Source organism: Diadema antillarum, unplaced genomic scaffold (genome assembly GCF_040938485.1).
Source record: "Diadema antillarum isolate AM-2024a unplaced genomic scaffold, OU_Dant_1.0 scf00000081, whole genome shotgun sequence".
NCBI lineage: Eukaryota > Metazoa > Echinodermata > Echinoidea > Diadematoida > Diadematidae > Diadema > Diadema antillarum.
Genome location: NW_027270970.1, coordinates 1,836,859 through 1,851,770, shown reverse-complemented (window position 1 = coordinate 1,851,770; position 14,912 = coordinate 1,836,859). Strand labels below are relative to the sequence as shown.

General features: G+C 38.6%; 1 protein-coding gene across 1 annotated transcript; it reads left to right on the top strand.

Annotated features, from left to right (window-relative positions):
• Positions 1–3,334: 3,334 nt before the first annotated feature.
• LOC139717732 (uncharacterized) lies at positions 3,335–14,333 on the top strand. The gene is given in 7 exon segments (XM_071629233.1): positions 3,335–3,401; positions 4,038–5,066; positions 5,670–5,808; positions 9,572–9,736; positions 12,025–12,167; positions 13,268–13,375; positions 14,092–14,333. Coding segments are annotated over 7 exon segments (1,893 nt in total).
• The last annotated feature ends 579 nt before the right edge of the window (positions 14,334–14,912 follow it).

The window sequence follows — 14,912 nt, the reverse complement described above, 5'->3', positions numbered from 1 at the left end:
TAGCCCGCGTATGCCTCGTACCAACGTATTCGTGTCTGTCATGTATCTCGGGTCGAGGGAACCCTGAAAATACTTCAAACAAAACTACCATATAATGTCATAAACATGTATATATTATGCATACATGTATGTATAGACATATAATGTATAATAACACATCCATATCCATACACACACATGCACATACATGTATGATATACACTTTTGCAACCCAGTCATGAATAAACCAACCTGTGTGAGCATTCACAGGTGTTGAAAACCAACCTATCCCTTTCCGCCATGCAAAAACATAGCCCCATATTCAAAAGGAAAACATGTGGAATATCTGCCCATTCATTTGCACGTTCATGCATGTCAAAAAACATCACCCTTGGTAAACACGAACAATTCTCTGTTCAATGTCACTGCATATTCAGCAAAGCAAACTGAAACTAACTCTTAAAGGGATTATACAGTTCTGGTTGAGACCCAATTTCAGGTTTCCAACATTTTTTGGTGAGATAATGAGAAACCTCCTATGAAATATGAAAAAGCATGTAATTCCATGAGAAATTCAACGTCTATCCGAAGAAAACCGGCCCCGAAACGCCCGAGACATCCAAAACAGAGCGATTCCAATAAAGTGTGGGACCCACATTTTATTACGATTGCTGTGTTTCACTCTGCTTTTGGATGCCCCAGCCATTCCAAACCCGATCCCCACCGAACAAACCCCGAATTCCTCCTAAAATGGTACGCTCTGTACTATGTCCCAAGAGTCTTCCTGGTATCTCACAAAAAGCCAAAAGCCCAATTTTCAACTCCACCAACACTGTACCATCCCTTTAACATAATATTAGAATCACTATTAACTTTAGCATCCATATTGATTACACTGACCCCAAGTGATATCCACCCATAAAAGAAATACCAACCTCTGCGTGACACAATTGCAATTAGCATGTATCATCCCTTCACAGTACACTTGTATAACCGGTGTCATGCACAAACCGAGACGCAGGGGAATGACGGCACCTCTGCGTGACACATACAATTACAAATGTAGAATGTACATGTACACAGTTTTCAAATACACCTCTGCATCCAGCAGATATATGTTTTTTACCTACATACTCATGCCTGTTTACATGCATATCAGGCCATGTGAATCCTGAAAATACTTCAAACAAACTACAATAATGTCACATACATGTACATTATGCGTGCGTGTGTTTTATAAACATAGAAACACATCCTTGTCCATACCCACACATGCACACACATGTAGATACGTATAATAGACTAACCTGTGTGAACTTTCACAAGAGGCATTAGTGCTGAAAACCCAACTGTCCTTTGAAACCGTTCAAAAACACCGCCCCATATTCAAAAACAAAAGGAAACTTACGGAATATCTGGCTATTCATTTGCACTTTCATGCATGACAGAAACATCACCCCTGGTAAACACGAACAATTCTCCGTTCAGTACCACTCCATATCAGCAGAGCAGATTGAAACAAACTTTTAACATATTAAAATCACTATTAACTTATGCATCCATTATTGGCTTGATCACATTGACCGCAAATAATACCGCCGCCATTTTTATGAAATATTTTCCCGTGCATAACATAATTACAATTAGCATGTGTCATCCCTTCACAGTACACTAAGTCTTATACAGCAGGTGTCATGCACAAAACGAGACGCAAAGGGAATGGTGGCACCTCTGTGTGACACAATTACAATTAGAATGTACACAGTTTTCAATTACACCTCTGCAGCCCGCAGACCGATGCTTTTTACCAAAATGCTAATGTCTGTTTTGCATATGAGGCCAAATGAACCCTGAGAAATTCCTCAAACAAACTAGAATAATGTCATGTACAAAAATTTATAATGCATGCATGTATTCTATAAACATAGAAACACATCCTTTTCAGTACCCACACATGCACATACATACGTATATTTGGAATTCAATCATGAATAAACCTATACCTGTGTGAACTTTCACAGGTGTTCAAAAGCAAACCGTCCTTTCAAACCATGCAAAAACACCGCCCCATATTCAAAACAGGAAACTTAAACGGAATATCTGGCTATTCATTTGCACGTTCATGCATACTGTATCAGAAACATCACCCCTGGTAAACACGAACAATTCTCCGTTCAATACCACTCCATATCAGCAGAACAAATTGAAACAAACTCTTAACATGTTAAAATCACTATTAACTTCAGCATCCATTATTGTCTTGATCACACTGGCCACAAATAATACCGCCGCCATTTAGATGAATATTTTCCTGTGCATAACACAATTACAATTAGCATGTGTCATCCCTTCACAGTACACTTGTACAGCAGGTGTCATGCACAAAACGAGACAAGGGAATGGTGGCACCTCTGCATGACACATTTACAATTAGAATGTACACAGTTTTCAATTACACCTCTGCAGCCCGAAGACCTATGTTTTTTACCAAAATGCTAGTGTCTGTTTTGCATATCATGCCAAATGAACCCTGAAAAATACCCCAAACAAACTACTATAATGTCATAGACATGTACATATTATGCATGCATGTATTCTATAAACATGGAAACACATCCTTTTCAGTACCCACACATGCACATACAATGTACATACGTACACGTGTACATGTATGCAACCCAATCATGAATAAACCAACCTGTATGAACTTTCACAAGTGTTAAAAACCAAACTGTCCCTGCCAACCCTGCAAAAACACAGCCCCATAATTAAAAGAGAGAAAAAAAAAAGAAAAGAAACTTACAGAATATCTGGCTGTTCATTTGCATGTTCTTGCTTGACAGAAACATCACCCCTGGTAAACACGAACGATTCTCCGTTCAATACCACTCCATTTCAGCAGAGCAAGTTGAAACAAACTCATAACATATTTAAATAATACCGTCGCCACTTAGATGAAATTTCTACCTGCAAATAACATAATTACAATTAGCATGTGTCATCCCTTCACAGTATACTATGTCTTGTACAGCAGGTGTCATGCATAAAAGGAGACGCAAGGGAATGGTGGCACCTCTGCGTGACATTGAACGTTGTTTTCTCTGCAGCTCGCAGACCAGTGCTTTTTACCAACATAAATGTACTCATGTCTGATATGAATATCAGGCCAAGTGAACCCTGAAAATGCTTCAAACAAACCACCATAATGTCTTAGACATGTACATATTATGCATGCATGTGTATAATAAACATTAAACGCACATCAATATCCCTGCACACACATGCACATACATACATGACACATGTATTTGCAAATCAAGAATAAGGTGTGAAAACCAACCCGTCCCTTCCAACCATGCAAGAGCAAAGCTTCATGTTCAAAAAGACAACACATTCCCACATGACAGAAAGCACCACCCCTAGTAAACAGGTGTTCAAAAGCAAACCGTCCTTTCAAACCATGCAAAAACACCGCCCCATATTCAAAACAGGAAACTTAAACGGAATATCTGGCTATTCATTTGCACGTTCATGCATACTGTATCAGAAACATCACCCCTGGTAAACACGAACAATTCTCTGTTCAATATCACTCCATATCAGCAAAAAAAAAAAAAGAAAAAAAAATATATATATATATATATATATATTGAAACAAACTCAAAACGTAACATTATTAGATCAGTATTAACTGTTTACATCCATATTATTTTGATAGTGATATCCGTCTCCATTTACAAAAAGTATCTGCGGAGCGGCGTCTTCTCTGAGCAGCACCTGTCAAACTACATACATGTACATCGTACTATATGTATGCATATATATGCAACTACAAATGTACTGTACAACATCAATATTTCGTTTTATTTTTTCTAAGAATCTGGCACATGGGCTGTTGTTCATAGCTGTTTGAATTCATTATTATTCTTATTCTTGCCAAAAATGTCGAAAAAAAAAAAAAAAACATCATTCGCTCACTGGTCGCCAAGCTGCAGTGGAGCCCTTCTCCTTACATTACAATGCTCTTTTCCATGTTATTGTTTGTTTATTGTCAACAGGGTTTGCCGGTCTCATGAGCTTTTTCCTGGCCATCATGTCCCTATGGATGTCCACATATCGCATATCCTACGGGCACAATCTGAAGACAGCATATATCCACTTTACTTTGGTGGTTATCTTCGCCATTATTCGGTTTCGAAAACTGTCAAGTTTGCAGAAGGCATGGAAGACTCCTCGCCAAGCACAAGAAGACTTACTGAAGTCCTTTCTCCAAGCAAACGCAAAGACAGAGTACGGGAAAGATTACAATCTATCGGCAATCTCGTCTTTGGAAGACCTCAGAGAGAAACACACATTAACGGAATACGAGCGATACCAGGCGTACATAGAGCGGATGGCAAAAGGAGAGACGGGTGTCCTTACGGGGGAACCTCCTGTACGATTCTCATTGACCTCCGGGACAACGGGAAAATCCAAAATGCTACCGTATCCAAAGTCTTTCTTCTCAAGAGTATACACAAATTTTATAGCAGTAGTTGGTCACACAACGACTCAAAACTTCGGTAATTCCTATTACCTTCAGCACGAAGTCTACCTATACACTGCCCCTAAGATGCGGTACACTGAAGGAGGTACACTCATGGCCCCTGCCTCTATGATCCCTGCCTACATGAGACCATTACTGGTCATACATTCAACGCCATCAGACGGCTTTGATATTTTCGACCCTTATGATGCAATCTACGTTCACCTCTTGTTTGGCCTGCGGGATCGAAACATCGGAAGCTTCAACGCTAGCTTTACCTCAAATCTCATGTCTGCCATGCGACAACTCGAGAAGTGTTGGCCTGACATCGTTCTCGACATCGAAAATGGGACGGTATCCGCGAAGAAGCTGCCCCCGAAAACTCATCGCGCTTTGGAGCAAGCAATGGGTAATGGAAATCCAGAGCGAGCCGCAGAATTAAGGTCGGAGTTTGAAAAAGGCTTCGAAGGTATCATGGCAAGGGTGTGGCCTTACCTACTCAGAGTACAAGCCATTGACTCTGTAGGCCTGAAAGACGAACTCTTGAGGTCGTATGTGAAAGGTGAATTATATATTTTATATAAAGGCACAGTGTTACTTTTTTCTTCTTTTTTTATTCCACTGGAACTGAAACTAATCTCAGCAACGTATGACTTCTGCCAGGTGTCAGTGCGCACAAAGTACTGAAGTAAGAGAATAGACAGATATTAAGTAGATAAGTAGAACGGACATAATGTTATATATGTCGGAAATTATGAAAGGCAATATCTTTTGGCACGTTTTGTTTTGTTTTAAGGGATTCTCAAGTAATTGGTATGGTCATCCATATCAGATTCGAGACTAGTTGGAAATCTCAATCTCTCATTTGAAAATTTCTCATGAAATTCATTCATGCGAATCCAGCCTTGTTCAGATAATCAGGTATGTTCTATTATGGCAAAACAATAACTTTACATTTTGGCGGATTATGCCTCATGTTTAAGGAGAAACGCTCCTCTAGCTGTCATCAAAATCTACATCAAGCTATATAGGTGACTCCGGTGGAAATATTAAGTAGGCTGGCAGAACTTGACAGCATTCATGATCATCAAAATATTCAAAATAAAGCCGATTCAGATGAGCAGCTTTGTATCCAAATGTTGCTTTGCTCTCATTTTGCCACTAGGACTACCCCTTTACGGAGGAGCTCTTGGTGCCACAGAGGGCGTGATGGCAATGAACATCACACCGACCAAAAAGGGAAAGGACGAGTTCGTGCTGATGCCAACATTTACTGTCTTTGAGTTCATCCCTGAAGAAAACATGTAAGAAAAGTGTTTGGGGTTCAGATCCACCTAACAGATTTTCACTCGACGGTGATTGTATTTCATGGTCATGACAAGTCTTTCCAACTACATCTATGTCACAAACACTGGCGTAGCCAGGGGGGGGGGGGGGGCGATGGGGGCGGTCGCCCCCCCCCCCCCCCCCCCCTAAGATTTGGACCGGGGATTTGGGAGGCGGAAAAAAAAAATGCGTGTATACTGTATGCATGCACATGAAGCGGGTCTCCTTTGCAACCTTTCATCAAATAAGATATTTTTTTTTGAATATTTCACTCAAAGTGTGCACCAGATCGTTGAATTTCAATTCAAAATATGCAAAATTTCTCGTGCTTGGGAGGGGGTATCCCCCTCCCAAACCCTCCCCCTCTGTGCCTCTTTCCCTAGCTAAGTACACTTTTTAGATTTACAAAAAATTCTGAATAATTCTGAGTGCACAAGACTTATTATTTATATTCCGAAAACTGAAGGTTCCCTCATGTATAAGGGGAATTTCCCCTTTTAATCGACCCTTTCCTCCCTCAGCCCCCCCCCCCCCCCATCATTTTTTTTTTTTTTTTGGGGGGGGGGGGGTGATTTCCCAAATGTTGATTCCATCAATTATGCGTATACGAGATATCTCAATTTCAACCTTAAAAAGATAAAAGCTCCATCGGAAGGGAAGGGTGGAGATAACACTCGCCCACGCCTTCTCCCTGCTTGCCCCCCCCCCCCTTCACCCCGCCATGCAAAGAAGTAGACTGTGGCTATACCCAGATCGCTTTATTTCAATTCTAAAAACGCAAAAGCTCCGCGAGAAGTATTGCACCAAAAATTTGCACCAGATCGCTGAATTTCAGGTCTGAAAACGCAAAATCACCTTCGTGTGGGAGGGGATATGCCCCTATCTACACCCTCGTGTGCATGCTTTTTCTGTTTGATTGCTGAACAGACAGCGTTCATGATATTCAGTGTAAGAATTAATACAAGAAGACTAGTGTATTTAAATTATACCATTTTATAGGCAATTGTTCAATAATAATCTACACTAAAATATACTGCAACCTTAAACAAGTGGGACTGTTTCAACTCGTTAAAACACGCAAAAACATGCATCAAATTGCACCATTTGCAACATCAAAATGCAAAAAGTTCTCACCGTGGGAGGGGGGACACCCCCCTCCCACACCCTCCCCTACCCCCTCGCTCGCTCCGCTCGCTCGGGTTCAGTCGCGTTCATGATATTCAGTGAACAGAATTAATACAAGAAGTGTATTTGAATTATACCATTTTATAGGCAAATTGTTCAATAATAATCTACACTAAAATATACTGCTACCATAAACAATTGGGACTGTTTCACGTCGATAAAACGCGAAAAAACATGCATCAAATTGCACCATTTGCAAAATCAAAATGCAAACAGTTCTTACCGTGGGAGGGGGGACACCCCCCTCCCACACCCTCCCCTCCCCCCTCGCTCTCTCTGCTCGCTCGGGTTCAGTCGCGTTCATGATATTCAGTGAAAAGAATTAATACAAGAAGTGTATTTGAATTATACCATTTTATAGGCAAATTGTTCAATAAAAAATATACTGCTACCTTAAACAAGTGGGACTGTTTCAACTCGTTAAAACACGCAAAAACATGCATCAAATTGCACCATTTGCAACATCAAAATGCAAAAAGTTCTCACCGTGGGAGGGGGGACACCCCCCTCCCACACCCTCCCCTACCCCCTCGCTCGCTCCGCTCGCTCGGGTTCAGTCGCGTTCATGATATTCAGTGAACAGAATTAATACAAGAAGTGTATCTAAATTATACCATTTTATAGGCAAATTGTTCAATAATAATCTATACTAAAATATACTGCTATGTACCTTAAACAAGTGGGAATGTTTCACGTCGATAAAACGCGCAAAAACATGCATCAAATTGCACCATTTGCAAAATCAAAATGCAAAAAGTTCTTACCGTGGAATCCCACACCCTCCCCTCCCCCTCGCTCACTCCGCTCGCTCGGGTTCAGTCGCGTTCATGATATTCAGTGAACAGAATTAATACAAGAAGTGTATTTGAATTATACCATTTTATAGGCAAATTGTTCAATAATAATCTACACTAAAATTTACTGCTACCTTAAACAAGTGGGACTGTTTCACGTCGATAAAACGCACAAAAACATACATCAAATTGCACCATTTGCAACATCAAAATGCAAAAAGTTCTTACTGTGGGAGGGGGACACCCCCTTTCCACACCCTCCCCTACCCCCTCGCTCGCTCCGCTCGCTCGGGTTCAGTCGCGTTCATAATATTCAGTGAAAAGAATTAACACAAGAAGTGTATCTAAATTATACCATTTTATAGGCAAATTGTTCAATAATAATCTACATCAAAATAAACTGCTACTATAAACAAGTGGGACTGTTTCACGTCGATAAAACGCGCAAAAACATGCATCAAATTGCACCATTTGCAACATCAAAATGCAAAAAGTTCTTACTGTGGGAGGGGGGACACCCCCCTCCCACACCCTCCCCTACCCCTTCGCTCGCTCCGCTCGCTCGGGTTCAGTCGCGTTCATGATATTTAGTGAAAAGAATTAATACAAGAAGTGTATCTAAATTATACCATTTTATAGGCATGTTTAATAATAATCTACATCAAAATAAACTGCTACCATAAACAAGTGAGACTGTTTCACGTCGATAAAACGCGCAAAAACATGCATCAAATTGCACCATTTACAACATCCAAATGCAAAAAGTTCTTACCGTGGGAGGGGGGGACACCCCCCTCCCACACCCTCCCCCCCCCCCCCCTCGCTCGCTCCGCTCGCTCGGGCTAGGTCGCTTCGCTCCCTCGCAGACTAACCGCCCCCCCTAAGATGAAATCCTGGCTACGCCGTTGGTCACAAAGCATTACTGCAAAAAGTCCTGAATAATTCAAATCAAAAACAAAAGGCTCTAGATTAATTAATTCCTTGTACCATGCAGTAACGGTAACATACACCAAAGCACACATTAGGGAAAAATGTTTTTTAACGTAAAAAAACCGAAAAAGAAATATAACAATCAAATGAAATGATACGTAGCAATTCAAAAAAGCTGATATGTATGGAGGTGTTGACAAGAAGATGCTCGAATTTCGATGTAAGCTCACGTTTGATATTTATGTTTTAGAATTGGGGTCAAATTCAAAAATATCCAAAATGATTTTTACATTATAGATAGTATAGAGCTCTGCCTATTCTATAATGACTGAAAAGTCATTCTGTTCATATCAATGCACATGATTCAGAAGTATTGTATTTCCCGTGAAATAGGCATTTCCACACATTAAGTAGAATCAAATTTCCGAAATGTTCAATTTGGAATATTATTTGTATTACTTTTGTTATTATAATTATTATGATTATTATTATTATTATTATTATTATCATCATCATCATCATTAGTAGCATAATTATTATCATTATTGTCATTTTATTAGTAGTAGTAGTAGTATTAGTATTACTATTATCATTATGTATTTTTATAGCATCTCTCTTTCTTTTTTCTTTTTTTATATTGAGCGTTATCATTCGAGAGCCTTTACAGTTTTGTTGGGCAGAACGGATATAAAAGGTATAAATTTGTATGCGAATACCATTTTGTTTTGTTTTTTGTTTCGTTGCTGTTTCGTTTGTTTTAAGAAATATATATATATATATATATATATATATATATATGCATGTAATATAATCATATATTTCGTTGTGACAGGCACGAAGAGAGCCCACAAACATTCTTCATTGACGAGTTGAAAGTCGGAGGCGTCTACGAGATGGTAGTCACTCAGATCTTTGGGATCTATCGATTCAGATACGGCGATGTGGTTCGAGTTACACGATATCATGAAAACACGCCAGTTGTCGAGTTCATGTACAGGTTAGTGCCCAGCAAATTTTACCTACCCCCCCCCCCCCCCGATATATTTGTAGGCTCCTACTCCTTTTCTCTGGGAATCTTGTCATAATTCCTTCTCTATGTAAACTTGACCATGTATTCATGGCTACATAGGGCCCATCTCTCCTCTACCCTGCATGCCCGTATCTGGTACGAAATTGCATTTCAGTCCAATCTTTAACACAATGTATCTATACCCAGCAAATAAAGAACACAAAAAACAGAAACCTGATTTTACAACTTAGAGTAACATTTGCAAACAAGAACAAATATCGAAATGACTAAAGTAACAAAACTTAAGCTGTTTTCAGGCATTGTTTAAACAGACAAGAATATTATGTTTGCCGGAAATAATGAATAATACAATCAATCAGGAGTCGACCCTATACAAAGCAGATGGAAAAGAGTGAATCTAATTGTTATATTTCAATGTTTTCATCACATCTTATTTGAATATACAGATGTATTGCCAATCGAATATTTATGCAAACTACAGAGTATTCCCTTCGAAATGTAAATATGTTTGCCAAGACCAAACACGGATTTTAAACGAAATAGATATTGTTTGATAATATCTGGCGCAATAAATGATTCAATAATCTACCATATATCACATTTTTTATTCGATTCGATTTGATTTGATTTGATTTATTGGTTTCTCTGTCATCATTGTACATACACATTCATGTACAAACATAAATATAAGTTGTTCGCAGAGCATTTTCTTCTTTATTGCCTTTGTACAATGTACAGCAAAAGTACAACAAAACATACAACAATGAATAATACACAGGGGCTACAGCATAAGCGTGGCTTGATTTACGTGCAGCCCCCGTAGCACTATAACATAATATTATAATATACATCGGAAGGGGAATAGGAGGGAGGGATGACTTGCGTAGAGATAGGATAGTTGAAAGAAGAAAGGGAAAGGAGAGATTTGTCTGTTTTCAGTAAAGGTTTATACAAAGTAAAATCACCTGTATCACTGATTAGCAAGATATGACAAAATATTTTCTCACCGAGGTACAGGTGAACAGGTACAGGTCATGGTCGATTACATAATTATTATTACAATAATGAATTGAATGCGTCGATATTTCTGCAAAAAAACATTCGTGTTATGTACATTAACAATGACAATGGAATTACTCATATCCAGAAAACAACATTTTTTTTACATTCAATCAAGCAACAAAAAACTGTACTTTTAAACAGAATGTTACAGAATATATGTTTTAGGTTATATTTAGAAACTGGTATCTTTCGATAATCATTATACCCATTAGGGGGGGGGGGGGGGGGGCGCGCTGTGGCATAGTGGATAAGATTCCCGACTCCCGAACGGAGGACCGTGAGTTCGAATCCCGCCCAGTGCTTACATCCTTGGACAAGATGTTTTTACCCACAATGTCCCTCTAAACCCAGGTGTATAAATGGGTACCTGGCAACGCTAGGGTAATAGTAATAGCAGGGCCCTCTGGTAGAGCAGTGGCAACACTGAAGAGGCTACCCTGGGTAAATAAGACCTTATTATTATTATCATTATTAGTTATTTAGTTGTGATTACCCTTTCGATGATTATTACCAATTTTCTGAATACGATGGCTTATGATTTCATTTATTGTTCTAATGATACTTTCCATATGTCTTTGCATGCAGCCAACACACACTTATATACATTATATTATCGTTTGTAGGCCCTATAGATTTGTGTTTTGTGTTGTTATGTTCATTACAGTTCTTTACATAATTTGTATTTTGTAATCTAGAAGAAGTTTTGAGAGTGATGCTTATCAAGTTTAGTTGAAGTTAAGCATGGGTTATGTTATTCTAACAAAATAAGCTAGTTCAAACCACTTTAGCATCATGCTTCAGAAAACAAAACAAAAACAGTATTGCGAATCTTTAATTTAATTTGATTTCATTTCACTTATTTCATATTTCTCAATGAATGATAAAAAATATATCGAATCTTAATCGCAAAAGAGAAACAAAATTCCGACAGGGCTGAGTTCAGATGTTAACTTTCAATTTATGAATGGACCATGATTATTTTCCAATTTCAATCAAACTTACGTTATATGACTTTGTTTTGTTTTGATTTTTTTTTTTCCGGCTCAATTTTTGCTCACTATCATCAGCTAGGTATTAACGTGATATGTCACATGTGTTATGCTTAGCGAAGGTGTGTACACTTGAATAGGCCTACAAAACATGCACTTTTTATCATTTTGCTATTTTTTGAAACTTTCAATCTGTCTATCCAGGAAAGGCCAGATACTGAATGTACACTCTGAAAAATTAGACCAGCAGACGGTGCAGCAATGCATGGAGGCGGCAGTAGACCAGTGGCCTGGCCTGGAGTTGATGGACTACGCAGTTGCAGAGAGCACTCTTCTTAATCAGCTGGGTTCGTGTCTCAGACTGAGGTGTTATTTATTGCCGACAGGGATTTTAGATTTGAGCTAGGGAACGATATGCATAATCATTCCTCCCCTGCCCGACACACACACTCACATTTACTTAAGTGAATATCTTATAATCCATAATGTCCTCCCGATATCACTGAACACAATATTGACAAAACGGGGAAATCCCCCGAGCCCGACACCCACAACTCATAACGGCCCAGGAGTTCGACACAAGACAACAGAGGGCCAACGAAATTGACACTGCGTTCATTATGCCTCTTGATGTAATGCCATTTTTGCGACCCTTTTCTTTCTTTCTTTCTTTCTTTTTTTGCCTAGTGTCGGACTCATGGGCCTTATTTCCCTTTATTATTAATATTATATTATCCAGCCCGTGGGCTGCATGGGTCGTGACAAGCACCCGATAAAACAACAAATATGTAATGTCTATATAGGCCTACAATGATTTCCAGAAAATGATAAATCGAAATTAACGACAGACAATTTCTTATAGGCTGAGAACAACGTGTATTAAAATAATCATGAGGTGCGCAGTTTTTATAGCATTTACATATCCTATACTAGGTATAGTATAGTTTTCAAACGTCTTTAGATAAGAAACGTATTTCCCAACGTTAATGGTTTGGCTTCTGTTTTTGATCGCTTAGATAAAGATTTTCTCTATTAGTCAGGAAGGAGAAGAATTTTTTGCCTAGCAGTCAAAAGATTCAGATTACGATGGTAGATTAATGTCTATAGCCCTCATATACATGATATACTTATGCAATGTATTATTTATTTATTGATTTATTTATTAATTTATTTATTCATTTATTTATTTTTATTTTATTTTTGTTTTTTTATTTATGTATGTATTTATTTTTTATTTTTATGATTTTTTTTTTTTTTTGGGGGGGGGGGGGTATAAGCACACATCTTAATTAAATTCTTTGTAATGATCACCCGCCAGGAATAAACCGAGGTGTCCTGGTGTCATGTTTTCACAGTGTTTTCATTAATTCTCGTTAAATGAAAGTTGTTTGTCGTGATAATAAACAATGTTACCCATTTTTAATAATTTTCTCTTCCTTGGATGCAGTTTAAGAACAGGAATCTGAACATCGACCCCATTACGTCCATCTTCTTGGAGCTAGACCACACACACCATCTGAGAGAGAATTGAATCATGCCTGCCTCAATAAGGTGGGTGCACTTCTTAGACTGCTCCATTTAGCTTTTCTTCACATAATATCTCTTCAATAATATTTTTGGAATTAGCTATTAGGAAAAAAGCCACTCAGCCAAGCTGTGGTCATGTCAATCGCTCTGATCTCACTACAATACTTTGCATATCAATATACAGTGGTACAACTATCTTAAATTCTTTCTATGGTGAGATAGTCCTGAAACATCCCTAACATAAATCTGCAATGTGCCATTTTTCCTGTAATTTAGATTAATATCTCGCAGAGTCACAATCCTTCAATCTCATAATATTTTGCAAACACAATGAAGGTCAAAGGGTGTCCTTTGGGGAAATCCAGTTGGTCTTAAACAAAATGATTGCAATCTGATCTGTGACTGCCAAAACTCCTAGGGACTTACGAAATCGTTTTTTTTTTTTTTTGTGTCATTTAGGACACACCGCTGCCCACATAATAATCATATAAACGAATTCATAATCCGGAAGAACATTCATAAATGTAATCAGTCTATCTATCTATCTATCTATCTATCTATCTATCTATCTATCTATCTATCTATCTTCTCTCTATCATAAAGTGAGCGTCGCACTTGTATATTGTAAATTAGTGCTATGGTGTTGCTTGTAAAAAAGGCCAAAGCTCAATTTCGTACAGTGACATTGTGCTTCAGTATTTCTTTTTTGTTGTTATCGATTTGTTTTTTCAGGTTGATGATGAGCGCTGTGCCGGCTTTCGTTCTCTTACAACTCATTTCGGGTAAAAGGCTCCATTGCTCCGCCACATGTTCATATTGTGGAGTGCGGTACTTTCAATCGTCTGCATGAGTTCATTCTCAGAAACAGTGACACTACGCCTAACCAGTACAAGGTACCAAGAAAGCTTCGCACGACTGCCATGTTGGATCTGATGCTGAATGGGTCTATTCTAAGTACCGAAGTTAATGAAAATGCGGCTAAGTAATACCTCAAAGTGGCTCTATATGGCTTAGAAACAATATTAGTTACATAGGGATGAATGTGATTATAGGCCCATGATTTATTATCACTGCAAAGTCAATGTCCCAGTAAATCACCTTATGTCAGTGGTTATCATGTGGGGCAAAATCTGTGTCCCTTACTTCACTGCGGCACGTTGTCAAATCAAAGGACACGTACAATCAAAAGTTATAGTTACACAAACATGTAAACATGGTAATTCCTTAAACAACCAACGTCGTCGCGTATTTACAAAGCGAGAAATTTTCCTGAGAGTGTGTCAATGACAGTGTCGTGTCAGTTTTGACTTTTGACCGTTTGTTGAACTCCAACTTGTTGAAATAAGCAACTTCCGATGATTCATGATTAGTTTACTCATCATGATGATGGAATCCATAAAGGATACGTACAAGTCACGTTGATGATATTCAAAGACAGTATCTTCTACATAGACCACCTTTTGGCACATAAGGCATTTAGGCCTATACAGTTCTGATCGGCACAGAAAATCCGATAGCGTTGTACACACTGTCCCAAGTTCCTCAGAAAGAGTTATAGAAAGCAA